Raw genomic sequence first — 20,755 nt, forward strand, 5'->3', positions numbered from 1 at the left:
ATGCCTTTGGAGATTTTTTTTCAAATATTCCGGCATTTTGTCTTTTGGTATGGAGTTTGGATAGCACGGATTCATCTCCCCATACAGCGATCAGATGCAGTACCTCCTGTTCGGTCCATGTAGGAGCTCTTTTGCGATTCTGGGACTCCATGGTCACCTGTGCTGATCAGCTCGCTATGCTGGCCAAACAGGAAATGAAATTCAAAAGTTCCCGGGGCTTTTCCTGTCTACCTGGCCAGTGCATCTGAGTCGAGAGCGCTATCCAGAGTGGTCACAATGGAGCACTCTGGGATAGCTCTCAGAGACCAATACCATCGAATTGCATCCACACTACCCCAAATTCGACCCAGCAGGGTCGATTTCGTCGGGGGGGGGAGTACAGTAATCAATTTTAAGAGCCCTTTAAGTCAACAAAAATGGCTTCGTCGTGTGGATGGGTGCAGGGTTAAATCAATCTAACGCTGCTAAATTCGACCTAAACTCGTAATGTAGGCGAGGGCTTCATCTCTCCCTGACACACCTCTCAGCTGATCCACCGTCTCTCTCTCCCAGCCAGTTGATTTCCCTGCCTGTCCTAGACCCTCATTTATCTCCAGGCTTCATTCAAGGCTCATTGTAGAGCTGTGTGTCCAACTGATCCTTTCCCTGCCCCCACTTTGATTTGCTGGGGTAGTGTGGGATTATTTTGGAAAAATTCTTCAAAATTTCCAGTGAAACAAAAAGTTAGGAAAATTCATCTTGGGTCAAATGAAACATTTTGTTCAACCCAAAAGTAAACACTTAAATGATTAAACAAAATTTGAAAGGTTCTTTTATTTTTAAAATGCACTAAAATTTTTACTAAAATAACTTTGAATTGAAGACCAAACGTGTTTTGAAAATGTCAAAACACAATGTGCTTTGAATGTTATCTTTTAGGCTTATATCAACTGAATCAACTTAGCAAAATCTATACAAATTCACAATGTTTTTAATTAATCTGAATCTGTATTTTTGGGGCGGGGGGTGAATTTTGGGCAATTTTTTTTTTTGCCCAGCTCTAGTTCCCAGTAGTCCTGTTCCTCCTCTAACTGCACTGTCACTGTGTGCTTGTGAGGGCACTCCCCTAGGAAAAGGCAGAGTCAGTGTGATATCTATTCTGCTCTTACGGCTTTGATAGCCAGGTAGTGAGTGTCACAAGAGAAGCCAGAGCAGCTCATTCTATTCCTGAATCTATTCCTGAATCTCTTATCTGTAGGGCTTCTGTTTTTCAGAGTTTATTCATCTCATTTACCAGGGTTTATTTTTAGCACTTTGAGTTTTATGTAGGTGTCAAAAATCATTTTCACACTTTCTCTTGTGTATATACTGTAATGAATAATGTATATCACACTGTGGTACTGAGTAATCTCTCTAAGGTTCCTTAGTGCACTTTAATGTAGTACTGTTTCAAACAACGTTAGTACTGGGGAAGCTTGAGTGCACACCAACAGGGTGTGCCAACTACATGGGCCAACTAATGTGCAACAAGTTATTGCACTTTAGAAATCATATCCCTATAGTCTGTATTATTATTCTGTATAGTAAAGCCCTTTGATACAAGTAACCATTTCCAGTGTTTGTTGGACAAACCCTTTTTTTTTATTTGGGTGTTTTGTCTGTTTAGCAGTTAAAACTGGAAATCAGAAGCCCAACTTGTATGTGAGGAGGGAGCTGCTGTAGAAGGGCAGAGCACCTGATCAGTGTTGTATGCTCACACAGACACTGCAGGGACAGGGAGGAAAAAGAAGTGTAGAGAAGGTGTGATGCCCTATACTGTCTGTCTATGGTCCTGGATGTGGTAGTGGGAAGATGGGCTCTATGATAGGAAACCACGACATCTCATTCTGTCTGTTTTGCTCATCAGCTCTAGAGATGTAGGAGTAGGAGACATTATGGACACACTAAGGAAGAACTTCCTTTTAATACTAAGGCTTCATCTAGAATGGAAAAAACTTACTTCCATAGCTATTATGCTTATCACAGCTCCTTATTCACCAACTTTTATCTTGGCACTTAAACAACTTACTCCATGTTTTCCTTCACCACATTGTCAAGATAGTTAAGTCCCTGGCAGGCTGCAAAGAGCTACAAAAGGATCTCACAAAACTGGGTGACTGGGCAACAAAATGGCAGATGAAATTCAGTGTTGATAAATGCAAAGTAATGCACATTGGAAAACACAATCCCAACTATACCTATAAAATGATGGGGTGTAAATTAGCCGTTACCACTCAAGAAAGAGATCTTGGAGTCATTGTGGATTGGATAGTTCTCTGAAAACATCCACTCAATGTTCAGCAGCACTCAAAAGCAAACAGAAAATTGGGAATCATTAAGAAAGGGATAGATACAAGACAGAAAATATCATATTGCTACTATATAAATCCATGGTACGCCCACATCTTGAATATTGCATGCAGATGTGGTCGCCCCATCTCAAAAAAGGTATATTGGAATTGGAAAAGGTTCAGAAAAGGGCAATAAAAATAAGGGGTATAGAACTGCTTCTGTAAGAGGAGAGATTAATAAGACTGGGACTTTTCAGCTTGGAAAAGAGATGACTAAGAGTGGATATGATAGAGGTCTATAAAATCATGACTGATGTGGAGAAAGTAAATAAGTGTTGTTTACTCCTTCACATACCACAAGAACTAGGGGTCACCAAATGAAATTAATAGGCTGAAGGTTTAAAACAAACAAAGGGAAGTATTTCTTCATACAACACAGTCAACCTGTGGAACTGTTTGCCAGAGGATGTTGTGAAGGTGAAGACTATAACAGGGTTCAAAAAAGAACTAGATAAATTCATGGAGGATAGGTCCATCAATGGCTATTAGCCAGGATGGGCAGGGATGGTGTTCCTAGCCTCTGTTTGCAGAAGCTGGGAATGAGCAACAGAGAATGGATCACTTGATGATTACCTGTTCATTTCCTTTGGGGCACCTGGCATTGGCCACTGTCAGGAACATGGTCTGACCAGTATGGCCATTTTTATGTCCTTAAGCTTCACACATGCATTTTATTCAAATTGATTATATAGTTCCCTTTTTTTACAAGGGATGTTCCTACATGTGGTTTCATACCTCTCAACCTGCCCAGGACCAAATGTGGGAAACAATGTGTGACACAGACCCTATGTGAGACAATAAAATCTATTCATTTGGGAAACTTAAAAGGTGGTTAGATTTATATCTTTAGTGTAAGTAACTCATACTTTATTTCTGCTATAACTTTCAATAATACTGGAAACCTATTTCTATGGTGATAAATAACTTCGGGAATAAAATGAGTGAAGTCATTCAAAATAAGGAAAACTTAAGATGATGTATTTATAGTTTATAGAAGCAATAATTTTCTTGAGGGAGAAGTTTAAGATGTTTCTTATTTGTCATATTAAAAGTACTTTTTTTTCCTTTTGACTTCCAAAATGTTGAAATATAAAGGGTATACTTTGGAAGTCAAAGCTGAGGTAGCGGTAATTATTTATACTCTATTATGTCATAGAGAAATTGGCTACTCCTTTCACAACTCTTTTTCTTGTTGAAATGCAATATTTACCCATCTCTAAATTCCTTCTGATATCTTAAGCATTTCCATTGCACCTCATTCTTTGATTGGAGTCTATAATATAATTGCTATAATATTTGTTCTCTCATCTAAGAAAGTACTTAATTGGTACAATTGAAGGGCTATTTCTCAGATAACTTGCTAGGTGGAACAGCAAAAAAAAAAAATTGTCCCTGCAAACAGAGTAATACAAAATTCTTAATTCTAATTGCTAACACAGTGATAAAAATCTAGATGTTTCAAAGTCCTCAGCTAATAGTGTTGATGCAGTATTATACAGTCTATTTTTGGCATTACCTTTTAAAGTTCCTCAGCACCGCTCCAGCAATGCTCAGTGACAATTCCCTTGCATCACTGGGTTATGTAAGAGGTACTTAAGTCTGAAGTGGTCCTTTTGAAGCCCTGTTTTGAACTGTCAGTCAGTCAAACCACTACTATTGCATTTCCAAAAGTAGTCATGCAATATTTTTGCTGCATTTTCCCTACATAATCACCATGTCCCAGACCTATTAATTACAGGTAAATGGAAGTCTGAGAAATGCCTTTCCAGCCCATGTGTTACAAGAGACTCCTTGCTACAAAAGTATATTTTCAGTTATCTTAGAAATACTCTTCTACAAATCTTGTAAGTAAGTAGTGTAAAAAAATGATCCTTACTAAAACAAGTACTCACGTGTATAACTAATTCTTCTGTTTGTTTTTTTTCTACTGGACATTAAGGAGCAATGGAGTAAGATATGAGAGATTGAAAATGCCTCTTTGTATCAGCACCCTCACGTTTTTCCCCCAAATAAATAAGTATACTAAAGTAGTATGGGGAAATTGGGCCTATTAAATGCTTTGTATCAGATTTCACATCAGTAGAAAGAGCTTTTTCTACTATTGGAATATTTAGTTACAATAATAGGAAAAAATAATTATACATAAGTAATCTGGTATTTACTGAACAGACTAGATATAATAGTGGGCAGACTATATGAACTATGAAATTCTCAGGTCTCTAATATTCTTCAGTTAACAATGGACTCTTAGTCTTTCAAAGTTAACTCCCTGTATATGTCTTTACATTATATCATTCAAAGCTAAAGCTCAAACTCTGCATGTGTTAGTATTGTGTACTTCATGCTGTCCAATTCTGCAAGGCAATTTGGGTTTTTGGTAAGAGCATCAAAATAGTATCTTCCACAAATAACATAACTGTCATTTATTTGTTAATGTTGGAAGCATTGCAAACCTGATTGTTTATATAAACAATTTTAGCCCTCATGCTGATATTACATGGTACATGAAGAGAATGAGACTTTCAAAGCTACCAATTATTAGCATGTACTTCAGTTTGACAGCCTGACCCGGCACCTATAAAATGTACATGCTGTGAAGGCTTGGTGCTTGACATAGTAAATTATAAATGAAGAGTTAGCAGAAAGTGACAGACTGGCTCAGTGAATGAGGATTACAAAGCTGAGAAACATTAAATTGACTAGCTAGGTGGATATTTCCTAAAACGAGTTAGGAAATATTTAATTGTTATGAGAATAAGACTAGCTTTTTCTGGATCTAGCTGTCATGAGTGAGCAACTCTCATAGCTATTTCAATTGTATTTGTTTTTGGTGGGCTCCTAATGCTCTGCATTAAAAATGATATTAAACTAAGCATTTTACATAGCTGATTTTCTTAACGTTTGCCTCAAATGGTCTGAAGTCTGTTACATATCACATTTGCCTTATATTTTTTCCTTCATCTTCATTCCCTGTAACTTATTTATTCTCTTGCCTTTACATAATTTGTTTTTAAAATATGGAAATGAGACAAAACATTCTTAGTCTTATCAAAGACTTCTCTCTTTAAAGCAGATATCTGCTTTAAATCAGAGAGAAGCCATGTGAGGTAAAATGACTTTATTTTCCTCACTACACTGGTAACTTTGAAAACCGCACTTGCTTCTCCCCGTAGATGTTTGTTGCCTACTGACTTGTACATGCTGCTGACAGCAGTATGAATGCTTGCCAGCCAGCTTTAACCCCTCAAGCAAGCAGGAAAAATACATGTTTTGATTGTATTCCTCTTCTCCCATCCTTCATATGTTGCTTGGTTCCTCCCTGAAGTGCTAAGACAACCTGTCCTTGTATAAGATGACACACAACGTAGCACAACAGGGCCCTGACTCTGAGTACGGTTGAAATTAATACCCTTTCACTTTCCAAGAGGTGTATTAGTATTTCCTGGTTCATTCATACATCTCCTGGGTGACTTCTGAGTGGTAGCTCCAATTCTGCACAGTGTCACTGTGGGTACACTGTCTTTGTCTCTTGTGCACCAGTTCATCCAAACATTTTGAAGGCTCTATTTTAAACTGCTGGAGGCAATGTGATAAAGCACTAAAATGAGCATCAGGAAACCTGGGTTCTAATCACAGCTCTGCCACAATGGGCTGTGCAACCTTGGGCAAGTCACTTCACATCTGTACCTCAGATTCCCTGCTTATAATTGTCCCTGCTTTACATTGTACATTTAACATCAAAGGCCTACAATTTTCAGGCATAACAATTTTTTTATTTACTTATCATGGTACTAGATTAATTTTGCTACCTAAACTGGTTTATAGACTGAAAAATTAGTGTTTATTCATTAAATCTTTGACTACATAAAATTGAAAAGGTCAGTCCCCCATTGCACTCTGCATGAGCGCCACTGTGACATGATGCCAGTTCTGCCTTGTGTGTCCCAAAAGGATACTGGTAGGCATTCTGGCCACTTAAAGCTTCTTGTAGTGCAAAGAGCAGGCCTGTTGCTGTGAACTCTTCATGGGTTGGAGCATACGGATAGTAATCCAGATCTCCAGGCCAGCACTTAACAGAGTTCAGAGTCATATCTTTGCCAACTTCCTTCCCTGTCAAGGTTATTGTGTGACCCTGGGGCTGTGAGTAGTAAGAGACGTCCCTGCATTCCCATGTGGCAGTTATGTGAGTTATGCAAATGGGGACAGATGTTTCTTATGCTCCAAAAAAGTAACTAAATAGTATTAATTCGCCTTCATATACACTGGCAATAAATGGAGGCTCAGAGGTCAGTTGAAATGTGCTTTTATTGTAGCAAATAGATTTTAAGTAATCTGTGTGGGTACCAAAGAGACCAGTGTCAGAGGATAAATATTGAAATGAGCTACGATGGTGCAAACAGTTCAGAGGGATAAGTGTAAAGAGACCTGAAGAGCTGCCTACAGCTACTGCTCAGTTACTGTAACACTGAGAGTATCAGAGGGGTAGCCGTGTTAGTTTGGATCTGTAAAGAGCAACAGAGTCCTGTGGCACCTTATAGACTAACAGATGTATTGGAGCATAAGCTTTCGTGGATGAATACCCACTTCGTCAGGCACATGTGGGTAACATTGAGAGTACAGGTTACCTACTAATAGCATGGAGACCTCTTCATTGCAACTCAGCTCAATGTGCATGAAGTGCTCATGACCATTTGCTCATTCTTGAATGGGGACACTCTGACAGACCTCTGACAGTCATGCATATGGTGACAGACCTCTGACAGTCATGCATACGGTGATGGCAACAGCCACCTGTGTGGCACCAATTCACACCCTCCTGGAACCCCCTGGAGAGCCCTCTTTGAGGTCACATGTGCAATGAGGAGAGAGCAAACCTCCTTCTGTAAGCCCTATAAGGAATTTGGTGGGAAGTTATCTGAAGCACTCTCCTGAGTAGGGAAGATCCTCTAGAAACCAAGTGGAGATGAGGCAACCACTCTGGAAGTGTCAGTCAATAAATGTAACTAATTCAGATTCTTTTGCTTGGCTTTTAATTAAAGGCAGAGCACAGGAATACACACTCTGAAAAACATTAAACACATTTTACCTGTTTATATTAAAGTTTTTAATATTGTTTGGTTTCTCAATTATATTTGTCAGCACTAAAATGATTTTAAAAATTAGTCATGGCATGTTAATTTTTATTCAAATGGCTTTAATGTTTGTGTACTCTCCATTCATATTTGCATTATAATATTTTTATTTCAAAGTTAAAATCAACTAGAAGAATGTTAAATCTGACTATTGGTGACACAGCAACATGTCCCAATCTCCTACACTTTTCGGCCAGAAGACACCATCATGATAATCTACTCTGTCCTCCTGCATATTACAGGCCACAGAACTTCACCCACTAACTCCTGTAATGGACCCATAATCTCTAGCTGAGATATTGAATCCTCAAATTTTGATTTAAAGACTTCAAGTTACAAAGAATCCACAAGTAATCTAGTTTAAACTGGCAAGTGACCCATGTTGCAAAAGAAGGCATAAAAACTCTCTGCCTATCTGACCAGGGGAAAATTCCTTCTCAAACCCAAACTAGATTGGATTGAGTTCAAAGACAGTGAATATTTTTAGCCTTACAAATTTATTGGAAAAACTTTGTCCATAATTCAGTTGTTTCTAATTTTCCTAATAGAAGTGCACTCAAATTTATGAACTATCCTGACAATTCAGGTACTTGTGTTCATTTTACAAAAATCTGTCCAGTAGCCCATTGTTGAAACGAACATACCAGTGATTAGCAAGTCAACTAGAGTTGGTGAGAACCAATTTTTTTCTGCAGGGAACCTGGCTTCATTACAGTGATTTTGAACTCCATGTCTATATCAGATTTAGCTATTGACCTCATTAAATCCCACACTGGAGACCAGAAGTTTTGAAAAATACAAGTCATAAGACATAGACTGTTTTGTGGTATTAGTTTCTGGGCTTGTGATCTATATTAGCTTAACAGAAATCCACACAGCACTATGAAGGCCACAAAGGAAAATTATAGCTATTCACTCAGGGTTTTTATTACTAAGACAAAATATTGTTTCAGGGAACATATTTTCTCATCTAAACTTAATTTCCTGAATAGCCTACTAAAGGATAACCGTTTACTTCTACCGGCTAAGGGAATTACTCCTTTAGCTCAAATGATAGTCCTGTGCTGTCTGGCTGAGGTTTTTATCTTCAAATCCTGTTGGTATCCAATCTGTGTGCTTCTTACATGAATAGGAATTAGTCCCTTTTGTGTTATTCCCAGATATTCCCAGACCAACTTCCCCCATCTTCTGGTATGCAGCAATCTTACTACATCCCATGTGAGGCCTAATGCCCCAGGAGCTTTGTGTCATGTGCCAGGCCCAGCAAGACTTTATCCTCCCACTTTATTTTTCCTCCTTTGTACCCCCAGGGAAAGCTTGAAAATGCAGATGCAATCCACAAGTTAACAGGCTGATTGTCTCTGTGTTAATATGATTTTTTGCAATCCTCTTTTACTCTTTTGTTATGCTTATGAATTAGTCTTTTGGAAAAGCAGGCAGTAATTTGTGATTCTTGAAAACATAATGTGTACTGGTTTCCTCTAGCAAAAGCTTTCACAGTAGTAAAAATTATAGATTAAAAAACTAACTCTTGGTAGACTTATTGTAAATATTAACCCAAAAAGAGTTCAGTGCAAGTTTGTTATCAAAGATTTCTGCATAGCAAGTACACTTTCAAAGCATACTTACATTTCTTTAGCCCATATGAATGTACAGAGATGACACCCAAGGTGTGTGTTGGCATCATATGAAATCAAATACAAAAACTGCATGGTTGGGCAAGCTCCTAATTTCTTTAAACTGACTGGTATTGTATGTCGATAATCAAATGAATTATCAGTTGTTTCCTTATATTTGGAATATTTGCATGAATTTGAGTGTTAAACGGCTTAAACTCTGATTTTGGAAAAAGACGTGTGCTGGGTAAAAGTTATGCTGGTATAGTGAGTGTCACATAGGTACAGCTGCTCCCGCTTGAGCCTCTTCATAAATGCAGCCACCAGTAGCATGGCCATATGGACAGGCTCCTGAAGCTGGGAAAGAAGATTTTAAAATTATAGACGGATGCATCAGACTGGGCAGGAATATTAATATCACAGTTACATAAACACAATGAGCCTAACACCCATGTAAACGTCTATACTAGCCCACTGTGCAGAGTAGCTTCCTAGGAGATGGATGGGCTGTTTTGGAACACCAGCTCTCTTGGGGGAGAAGGAAACTGTTTGAACACTCATCTTTATATTTAAAGGTTAAATATATTTGGTCTAAATCAAGCTCAGGTGCAATTCTACTTTGATCACTGAGGCTATCAAGGATGAATTCTGTCCAGTATGCTTCTCAGAGTTGAGACAGCAGCAGACTTCTCTTTACTAAACAAAACAAAAAGCCATTGAGGTGTCTATGCTTCATCTTTAAAGCTGACTGTTTCTGACTTTTCTTTAAAAAAAAAATCCTTTGTGTATGCTATTTTTATTTACCAAATACACTTTTTAAATACATTATAAAAATCTACAAAGTAGCAAATAGAACATCATAGACTTTTATTTATGCCAGGACTGTCCCTTACTGAAAACCATAAACCCATCCAAATTCTTGACCGTCAACACTTGGAGCTTCAATTTTGCAGGGTATTTAAAAAGGTGAAAGTCTTAAATTCTTGTAGTACTTCAAATGGGCCCTGATCCAGCAATTGCATGGGTACCCTGGCAGGGAAGAAAATTTTTAAAGTGATTTGGCCAGAGGGATGAGTGAAGAGAAGATGCAACCCCCTATATGATCAAAGCAACCATGAGCAGGTGCGACTAGAAAGATACATGATCTAGAAATGCAAGTTTCAACACCCCATAACATCCAAAAAACCAGACTTTTTGAACAACCAGTCACTGAAATCATTGCCACAGATACCACATTTGGGGGGGTGGGGAGGAAGGGGCAGTGGGAGACAGTGATAAGGGAACTGCAAAGCACAGAAATTGAAGAAGCAGAATAGTGACTTATTTCCAAAAGGGGAAAGAGAACCAGGCACTCAACCCAGCCAGAAGTGTGGAATTGTTACCTGATACTTAGCAAGTCTACTACTAAGGAACTTATCTGGGTGAAGAGGACAGAAAGCTACAGGCAGGGGTGGTTCCAGGCCCCAGCACACCAAGCGTGTGCTTGGGGCGGCAAGCCACGGGGGGTGCTCTGCCGGTCGCCGCGAGGGCGGCAGGCAGGCAGGCTGCCTCCAGCGGCATGCCTGCGGAGGGTCCGTTGGTCCCACGGCTTTGGCGGACCTCCCGCAGGCAAACCGCCGGAGGCAGCCTGCCTGCCTTGCTTGGGGCGGCAAAATCCCTAGAGCCACCCCTGGCTACAGGGAACATATTCGGTGGGTGTCTTTGTGATACGAAGCATGCAGCCATGGAGAGATTCTTCAGCCACCCTAAGAAAGTAAATACTTGTCATTTGGTAAATGTGTTTTAAGATAAGTGGACAGACAATTCAGTAAGGGACACAAGGACAACAGGATTGCGTTATGTTCTCATGGAGCAAAAATACAACATGTAACTGGAAGATTGGATGGAATTATGAATAGATTCCACTGCTGATACCTATTGGAACAAGTGACCTGGAACTACACATATTATAGAAGACTTCAGTAATCTTGAAAGGGAGCTGAAGAAGAGGAAAGTCCAAATGATTTCTTAGGGCAGGTCTACACTAAGGGCGGGGGTCGAACTAGGGTACACAAGTTCAGCTATGTGAATAGCGTAGCTGAATTCAAAGTACCCTAGTTCGAACTACTTACCCGTCTAGACGCCGTGGGATCGAAGTCCGCGGCTCCAAGGTCGACTCCGCCACCACCGTTTGCAGTGGTGGAGTACCAGAGTACGTGGGGAGTTCGAACTATTGCGTCTAGATTAGACGCGATAGTTCAAACTCCGAGAAGTCGAACTCACCGCGTCGACCTGGCAGGTAAGTGTAGACTAGCCCTTAGTGATTCTTCAGGTCCCCCAAGTAAGAGAAAATAAAAGGCAGTAAATACTGGAGGTGAACCATTGGCTGTGTGACTAGCATGAAACTGAAGGTTTTGGTTTGGGAAAAACCAAGATACATTCCAGTAGGATAGATGGCACATGTATCTCAGGCTAAGGGCAAATATTCTAATTTGAAGGTTAACCAGAGTAGCCATGAGGGTATTAAACCTCAAAATAGGTATGTGCTATGAGGTAAATGAAGTACAAACTCAAAATTGGTGTCATGAACAGAGTCTACTTGTGTGGAAAGAAAATATAAGAAATTTTTCAGTTGCCTCTATACCAGTACTAGGAGTCTGAGTAACAAGCAAGAAGGATTGAAAATTCTCATTAAAGATGTAATTGGCATTACTGAAACCTGGTGGGATGACCTGCATGATCGGAATTAAAATCATTGGTTATATAACCTGTTTAGAGTTGGTAAAAAATTATGAGTGGGAACTGGACCTCTACATTAAGAGACACTCTACATTAAATACACCATTATCAGTAATTTAGAACCACAGGATTTTGAATGCATATGGATCAATGTGCTAACACAGTCCAGGAAGTGGGTACTGATCGGTGTTTGTAACAAACAACCAAACCAGAGAACGGGATGAGTTACTCCTTAAGTACCTGCCTGGAATGTGTGGAAAGAAAAAATATATTATGGGGGACTTCCATTGCCAAGACCCATGCTGGAGATCTAATGCAGCTGGTAGTAAGTAAAGTATTGCCCCCAGTACAATGAAAATCTATTTTGGACCTCATGACTGATTGAAAATGAATTCATTGGTGGACTGGAAGTTGGTGGCTGCCTATGGACCAGTGATCATGATCTGACTGCATTTGATACAGGCAAACAAAAGAAAAGGTTTAATTTGTCAAAGTTAAGGAAAACTGAGCAAAATTGAGTTAGAAAAAAAATTAGACAAATAGGAAAATGTGCCTTCTCTTCCCATTCCTTCTTTGCATGGATCCTAGCCCTTCAGAGGGCCTTCCTGGCAGACAGTGCCACAAAAGTTTCCACTTGGGAAGCAGATAGCAAAATGGACCATCCACATGTTTAGTGATATTGGGGATAAGCTAATGGACTGCTAAGGGTTAAATTCTCTGACATCGTCATATAGGGAAAATTACTAAAACATTAAGTTTGACTTACCAATACCTCTACAGCTTTTTAAATTTGTAATTGGTAATTTTTTCAAAAAAACCTTTTGTTCAGTGTTGTATTTATTTATATCCTAGTTTTTGTTTTTTCCTTTATTTTACTATTCTAGTGATAGTCTAGTACTGTCAACTACTACATGTTTATATTTTTTCCTTTTCTGTTTGACAATTTGTTTTTTTTTCCTGACTTTGTTTTTTGGTTAATTAGTTGTTGATCTTTTTCACTAATGATATTTAAAGTTAACGGCGATTTTGTGTGTATGTAACTCTCACTAGTAGTTTTGAGCCTCGTCTAATTCTTATTGAATTCAGTGAGTGATGGTTTGGGACCTTTCTAGAGCCTCTGAGGGATTACTATTTAATTAGTACTTCAGGTTCTGCTGTGGGAGCTCACACCTTATTTATTTTGTGCCCATGACAGAAAGTTGTGTGGTTTGGGGTTTTTTGTTGTTGTTGTTAATCAGAACTCGATTGTGTGATGGTGGTTATTGTAAAAACAAATGTATCTGTTTTACAAAGATGTAAATCTAATTTTTATTATCATTTCAATGATGAATATACTTATTACATGTATAGCTTTGTTTTATCCCAGAAAGCATTACTCAAGAAAGCAGTTCAAACTCAAGGGTATTGTCCAACTGAAGTAAAGGTTACTCCCTCTTGCTGACTCTTGGTATCTGCTTAGTCTGTGAGCTGCTTGAGGTAGGGACTGTCTCTTTAGAACAGCCGGAAAATCATGAGAACCATGGGTTTGTTACCACAAGCAAATAAGATATGAGTGGTGCATAGTTCATTTCCTGGTTAGCTGTTCAGAGGTGTGAACTTCATCTGCTCTGAACCATGGGTGTAGCAACAAGTGTAACTCTTACCTTCTTGTGTGATGAAAGTAATACAAACCCAATATTACCAGGACTATATCTTATAAGTACCTCAACTTTGATCTTGCTGTTGAAAAGTAAAATGGTACTTGTGAAAGAGTGAACAGCCAACCTAGCTCTGTGTGTGTGTGTGTGTGTGTGTGTGTGTGAGAGAGAGAGAGAAACGAACACACTGTAGGATGCAACTTAAAAAAAATATTCTTCTGAGAAACCTGGTTGATACTTGTGTGTTTAAAAAAAAAAAAAAAAAAAGCATGACTGGGGAAATAGAATTAACCATGCTAGTCAACAATGAACTTTATATCTCGGTCTTAGCTTATGATTCTGATATGGGACCATAAGGTCAAACATAACTGTTCGATTAGTACAGGTACAATCTGGCACATCACAAGGTACTGAATTTACTGACAGTTTTACAAGTTCTGAATTGTGTGTGGTATGGTTTTTGCATAATTAAGACAGGAAAGAAACCCAGTTTGCTATGCTTTTTTATTTGAAGACATATAAACCCAAAAATCTTTTAGAAAAGAATGGTTTTTATTACCTTTGTCAGTTAATGATATCCAAACTCCTTGTCATATAATAAAAATTATACATGAAAATTGCTAACTATTCACAGTATACAACATTTTAGAAATGGTTGTATCGTTTGGCGCTTAATCCAAATAGACTAGCAAAACTAATTATAGTCAGACTTTCTAGTTGGTGGTGGTGGTGGTGGTTGTTCTACAGATTCAGTTACAAATGATGACATGTAAAATGGAGATAATGAACTTTATAAAGTGCTTTTGAGATGTACCAATGAAAAGTGCTATGTTAGAGCTAAATGGTGGTATTATTTCTTAGCACTTTACCCCAATTACATTCCACTTTAAAATGTGGAAATGACTTAAACTCTGTTTTTCTTCATTTTTAAAGTTCACAAAACTTGAATCCAGAAACACATTTGAATGAAAACTTTCCCAAATATCCAGGTGGGGGTAGAGTCTGGAACTGGGTTTCCTCATCCAGGCATATCTGGTTATAACCACTGGAAACCACAATGGAGTAATACACTTTTAAATTACACTGTAGGAAAAGATTGAATTTTCATATAATTAGTTATATCTTCAGAGATTTAACTATGAAAGGTAAAGACAAAGCTAAAATTCTACTAGTAGTTACAGCCAAGCAACCACATTGACTTCAGTGGGATTAAACCAGTGTTGTGAGGTAGAATTAGCCAATTTAATGTAGGCCTGGTATTTAAATGATCGTACTCTATTTCTATGTCTAGAACAAATATCTAATATATATACATATTTTTATTTCTAGTGGTGTTGCTTGATACTACAGCTGCAATTGGAGAACTAGGATGGAAAACCTATCCTTTAAATGGGGTAAGACAAGTCCTCGTTTTGCTTTTGTCCTTTTTGTTCAGCGCTCTGGCATTTCAACAATAGAATGGACTAGTTCTTCTAAATGGATACTTTCCTGCAGGATGTACTAATGGACAAGATTTTAGGATAGTGAACGAAAGAATCTGAATCGTAGTTAACACTAAGAGCCCCAAGTAAATGTGCACATATGACAGCACCATCAGCTGCTATAGGTAATGGTCTGTCAGGATTTCTCATAAGTCTGTATTTGGAGGTTTGTAATTCAGTTATGAATATCTTTTCTGTTTTTTAAATCAGGACCAAGCTTTCTTTAAATTTCCTAGAAAAAATAATTTATCCATTTATTACAGTAGTTTGAAACAATTTATATGATGAAAGTGGCATTTTTGATTCTACTGTCTGATGGCATGATTCCAAATGTTTAATTCTGAAAGCCTATTAAAATATTGTAAAAGAGTGAAAACAAAGCTATCAAAGTTTAGAAAATTTCTATATTTATGTGAAGTGGCTTTTTCCTATATGACATTATCTAGGATACTGAACTTTTAATTAAAAATGTTTTACACAATTGCACGGTATTGTTAATATAGATAGACATGACAAGAGACACAGGGTGCTTTGTAGGGCACAAGGCCTCAGAGCTTTGCAGATGGCTGGCATACTTGGAGATGATGTGGCCAGACTGGGAGAGGGAAGAAGGGTGTGCCTTTTTTAGTGTAACCACTTGAGAAATATTGGAGGCTGAACTTCAAATGGTGTATTGCTCTTTCCACCTGTCCAATACTCTTAACAGCACATCTGTCATTTTTTAGTTTCACTTTTAATTAATAAACAGTATACTGAATCAATTAAGAGTAATTTAAATATATGCAAAATTGCTGCTTAAAATTGGTGGCTGCTAATTCTTTTATGACTGCTGCCATGCTTAGAATTACTTAAATTCATATATACTTTAATAGAGTTTTTAAGTTCAGAAGTTAATATAGGAAAAAACTGTACACAGAAGTACCAAATTATTTTTAAAGTGATTGTGATATTAATCTTTAAAGCTAAAAACTAAAGTGTATTGCTTTACTTATGTTTTAAATAACTTTTGAATACTACACCTGGTATACAGGTAAAAGGATTACAATTTCCATCACTCCTAGCTCCTTCTCACTTATAAGCACTCAGAAATTTTGCAGAACATGCCCTATACACTCTCCTTCATGTAATCTGTCAATTGTATTTGTCTGCAATTCTGAATTTCCATCATTATATAGATTATTTATAGCCACATTTTTTGAACTGAAGGTCAAATTCTGCCTTCAGCATCATGTGTGTCTCTTTGTCTTAAGCCAGAAATTGCTTCCTTGTATTTATTGATTTTAAAATTTAAGTTCAATAAAATAGCGGTTCTCCTAAATCCTTTACAAAATGATCAGATGTTGCATGTCCAGGATATTCCTATCCAGAGTTATGGATCTAGCCTAATATAGTTACCCTGTACTCTGAGGCCTATCTGTGCAATCTAGATATTATTTTTATTTTCCCTGAGAATGTAAATGTTCCTGTCCTTGGTGAGCTCCCCAGCATTACTCCTTCCCTTGTGAGACCCCATAGAGGATCTTTTTTCAAAGCTCCAAGTCAGAATGTGATAGGGCTTTGGGACCAGGGAAGGTGAAGGCGGAGCAGCATTAACTCACATTGAAGCTCTTTCAATGGCTGCATGGGTGGATTTAGTCACTGGCAGCATGCCTCTTGGAGGATCAGCATGTAGGGGCAACCCATCCATCCAGGTACTTCTGCCTCCCTCATTCCAAGGCTCCCCAGAGTTGTGAGACTATGTCCCCTCTTTACCTCCACATATCCCAAACCTCTCCAACCTGAGGTGATGATTCTCCATTATGAATGTCTCTAAATTTCCTGATCTCTGCCCACTTCCCCCAGGCTTATCCACTTCCAGATTAGGAGATTAGAATGGAACACCAACGTTGCCATGTTGGTCCATCTGGTGTGATATTCTGTCCTTGACATTGGTGGTTGGAAGGTGCAGGAATCCCCATGAAGGACAATTACAGAATAAATGGCTCATAAAGGAAATTTCTTCCAAAAACCTTTTGCTGGTTGGCTTATCCTGAAGCAGGATGGTTTGTGACCATCAATGTTATACATATGAATGTCTCGTTTGTATTTTAAATCTTGAAAACCTCTTGGATACTATATCTTATAGCAATGATATCCAAACTTTATGTTATGTGCTGCTAAAAGCCCTTAATTTTGATAGGTTAAATGAGGAGAAAGATCCATCCCTTCTGCCAAAAGTTGTTTGTTTGTTTTTTAATACTCACGAGTTCACTCATGGTGTTCCTTCAACTGGTAAAAATATATTTCTCTTGGCTTTGTTAAAGAGCAATGGATAGACAGAAAATAATATGCAGACAGATTCAGTAGCAGATCCCCATAAATCTTTGGGCTCTTCTTTGAGAGGTGTCCCTGTGGGTGCTCCACTCCAGGTGGTGTTGGTGCGTCTCTGGACCTTCGCTCGGAGAGTTTTACAGCAGTACTCGTACCGGTCGTGCACGCACGCTCTGAGTGTACCTTAATAGTGTGCAACTGGTCTCCTCAGTTCCTTCTCTACCATCCCTGGCCTGAGATGGAACTCAGACTTGTTAGAGACTTTTCTCTTCATATATTCGTTCATATACCTTCCCTATTAGTTAGTTTACCAGTAGTAATTAGATAATATTTTCCTGCCTTTACTCTAAAACTACAAAAAAAAAATTTTGTTCCTGTCAGAGGCAGCTGCTTCCGACATGCCTGGCTCCCCAGGCTTTAAGCACTGCTCTAATTGCAAAGATGTCATCCCTCTCTCCGATGGCCATTCAAAATGTATAAAATGTTTGGGAGAGTCCAACATCCCCTCAAAATGTGCCCAGTGCAGCAAACTTAAATCCAGGGCATGTAAGGACTGGGAGCTGAGATTAAAACTGCTCCTCCTTCAGAAATCTCTAGGGTCAGCTTCAGACCCAGGTGCCGACTCAGCTACAGGCCACAGCCCCCCCGTCTCAAAGAAAGACAAGAAGACTGCAAAAAAAGGCACCCTCTCTCACCCGCAAAGAGTTCTTCATGGGACAAAACTTCTCCAGGCAGGTCTACAGCCTCCCTAATGGCACTTCCCTGGCTGAGCTCTTTTGACGCGCTGGGCTCCTCTAGCGCTGCGTGAAATCCACCTGCGGCTGCAGCAGTAGCACACAGCTCCAGTGGCGAGGCTTCAGGCTTCCAGTTGCCTGCCTCACTCATGGCACCGTTCAGCACCGCTTCACATGCTGACATGCCTGACCCCCTGCAGGCTATTCTTGCTCTCCCGGCACCGTTTACCGCTGAGCTGACTGGCAATGAAACACAGGACACCGGTGCAGAGGAACCTTTCTTCACAGCAGATTCCTCTTGCACAGCATTCACCTCACAGAGGAGGTCCAGCACTGCAACTTACAGTCAAGGGACCTGCTGGTGTCACCTATCCTGCAGTCACCCTTAATTCTCTCCAATGCTCAGAGTCAGCACAGCATTCCTCCAGTGATGAGGAAGCTGGTCTGCGTGGAGAGTTTTCACCATATGAAATCTCCCATCCTCAGACCCCAGTCAATAGAGGTCATAGAAAAATTACCTCGTCCTACTCTCAGGATCCTGCCTTGTGGTGTGTGAACCCCTGGATGGCACCACCATGTCCTTTCCACCACAGTGGGCATCTTATAACAAGTGTGGTCTTAAGGATACCATCACAGCCAGGCGTGACACCTGCCACTGATGTAAGGGTCCTAGCAGCACCATCACAACTGCAGGATCAGTCATGACTTGCCTCCAACCCAGTAGACCCACTTGTTACACCTGATGAAGCCCTACTGCCTCCTCCCTGTCATCTTCTGATGACTTCTCAAAATTTCAAGATCTTTTCCAAAGAGTTGCAAGTGACTTAAGAATTAGCTTGCAGGAGGTTCCTGAACAGCAGCATGAGTTAACAGACATCCTGCAACCCTCTTCTTCCTCTAGGATTGCATTACCGATCAATGCAGCCCTTTTGGAACCTGCTAAGGCCATCTGGCAGACTCCCGCTGCAAGCCTACCAACTTGTAAGCAAGCGGACCACAAGTATTTCATCGCTTCCAAGGGCTCTGAATTCCTTTTCACTTACCCAGTGCCAAACTCACTGGTAATAGACACAGTCAACCAAAAGACCAAGCCCCAGATTCCCCGCTCCACCCCATCCGACAAGGACAGTAAGCGATTAGATCTGCTCGGGCATAAAGTATACGCATCTTCTACATTACAATTTTGCATTGCTATTATACTGCCGTTCTGGCAAAATATGACCAAAAATTACAACAAATTCATGGACTTTATTGATGACATTTCGGAAGAGAAGAAACAACAATTTGCGGCTCTAGTTTCTGAGGGACAAATCATCTCACAGCCCAAACTGCAGCAAGATCTACTGTTACAGCAGTTTTCATGCACCGAGGGTCATGGCTCTCCTCCTCTTCCTTTCATCGAGAGGTCCAGAGTACTACTGTAGATCTTCCCTTCGATGGCGACAAACTCTTTGCCTCCATGATGAACAACATACTTCACTCCATGAAGAACTCAAGGGCAACTCTCCAGTCCCTGGGAATTCAAACCCCCATGACCAGAAGGCAACAATATAGATATCAACCTTACCAGTGCCCACTCTAGCCCGCACACACCCAGCAATTCCATAGGTCACATGAAAAACAGCAACGCCAGAGTCCCAGATACCAGCGTCACCCCAATTCTTTGGCAGCGTCTCAACCCCCTTTGACTAATAAGCAGATTTGAAACCTTGGTCAAGGGTATAGAAAACAACATTCCCACTTCAGCACTTACACCTCATGTCCCTATTTTTGGACACCACCTACGGCCATTCTCCCATCAATGGCAAAACATTACCACCAACAAGTGGGTTATAGAGGCCATCACAATTGGCTATTCCATCCCTTTCATATCCTTGCCTCCCACCCACCCACCCTCCACATCCTTCTTCAGGGACCCCCCTCATGAGCAACTGCTCCTCCAAGAACTACAACACCACCTTCTATTAGGAAAAGGAGAACTCGTGTCCAAACAACACAGAGGAAAATCGTTTTAGTCCCATTATTTCTTCACAGAAAAGAAAACTGGGGGATGGCAACCAATCCTCGACCTCAGGAAGCTCAACAAATTTATCAAAAAGCAAAAGTTCAAAATGGTTACCCTCACCAGTCCCAGCATTGGAGCAGGGCGATTGGTTTTCAGCCCTCAACCTACATGATGCCTATTTTCATGTGACTATAAATCCAGCCCACAGATGTTTCCTTCGTTTTACCCTTGGCTCGACACATTTTCAATTCAGGGTGCTACTTTTCAGCCTATCCACCACTCCCCACCACTCCGAGTGGTTTTTTTTTTCCAAGCTCCTAGCCATAGTCACTGCCTATCTCAGGAGACAAGGGGTCATAATATTTCCTTACCTCAATGATTGTCTCCTCAGAGCCGCAATGCTCAATGGTGTCAAGTATCAGAGGGGTAGCCGTGTTAGTCTGGATCTATAAAAGCAGCAAAGAGTCCTGTGGCACCTTGCATGCATCCAACGAAGTGGATATTCACCCACGAAAGCTCATGCTCCAATACATCTGTTAGTCTATAAGGTGCCAAAGGACTCTTTGCTGCTTTTAATACTCAGTGGAGCACTTTGATTCACGCAGCTCACCATCGCTTGCTTCCTCTCCCTTGGCCTACAAATAAACAAAAACAATTCCATGTTATCTCCTACCCAGCACCTGGAGTTCATAGGAGCACACCCTTATTCCTGGACAGTATTAGCATCTCTCCCTCCTGACCACTTCAACACCA

General features: G+C 39.9%; 1 protein-coding gene across 1 annotated transcript in view; it reads left to right on the plus strand.

The window, feature by feature from the left end:
- LOC123361802 (ephrin type-A receptor 6-like) overlaps nt 1-20,755 on the plus strand; it is a 328,870-nt gene that overhangs the window by 28,904 nt on the left and 279,211 nt on the right. Inside the window, exon 2 of the mRNA XM_045001950.1 lies at nt 14,802-14,866. Coding sequence (XP_044857885.1) covers nt 14,802-14,866 — 65 coding nt within the window. The remainder of the gene's footprint in view (nt 1-14,801; nt 14,867-20,755) is intronic.

The sequence above is a fragment of the Mauremys mutica genome, chromosome 1 (genome assembly GCF_020497125.1).
Source record: "Mauremys mutica isolate MM-2020 ecotype Southern chromosome 1, ASM2049712v1, whole genome shotgun sequence".
NCBI classification, from domain to species: Eukaryota; Metazoa; Chordata; order Testudines; family Geoemydidae; genus Mauremys; species Mauremys mutica.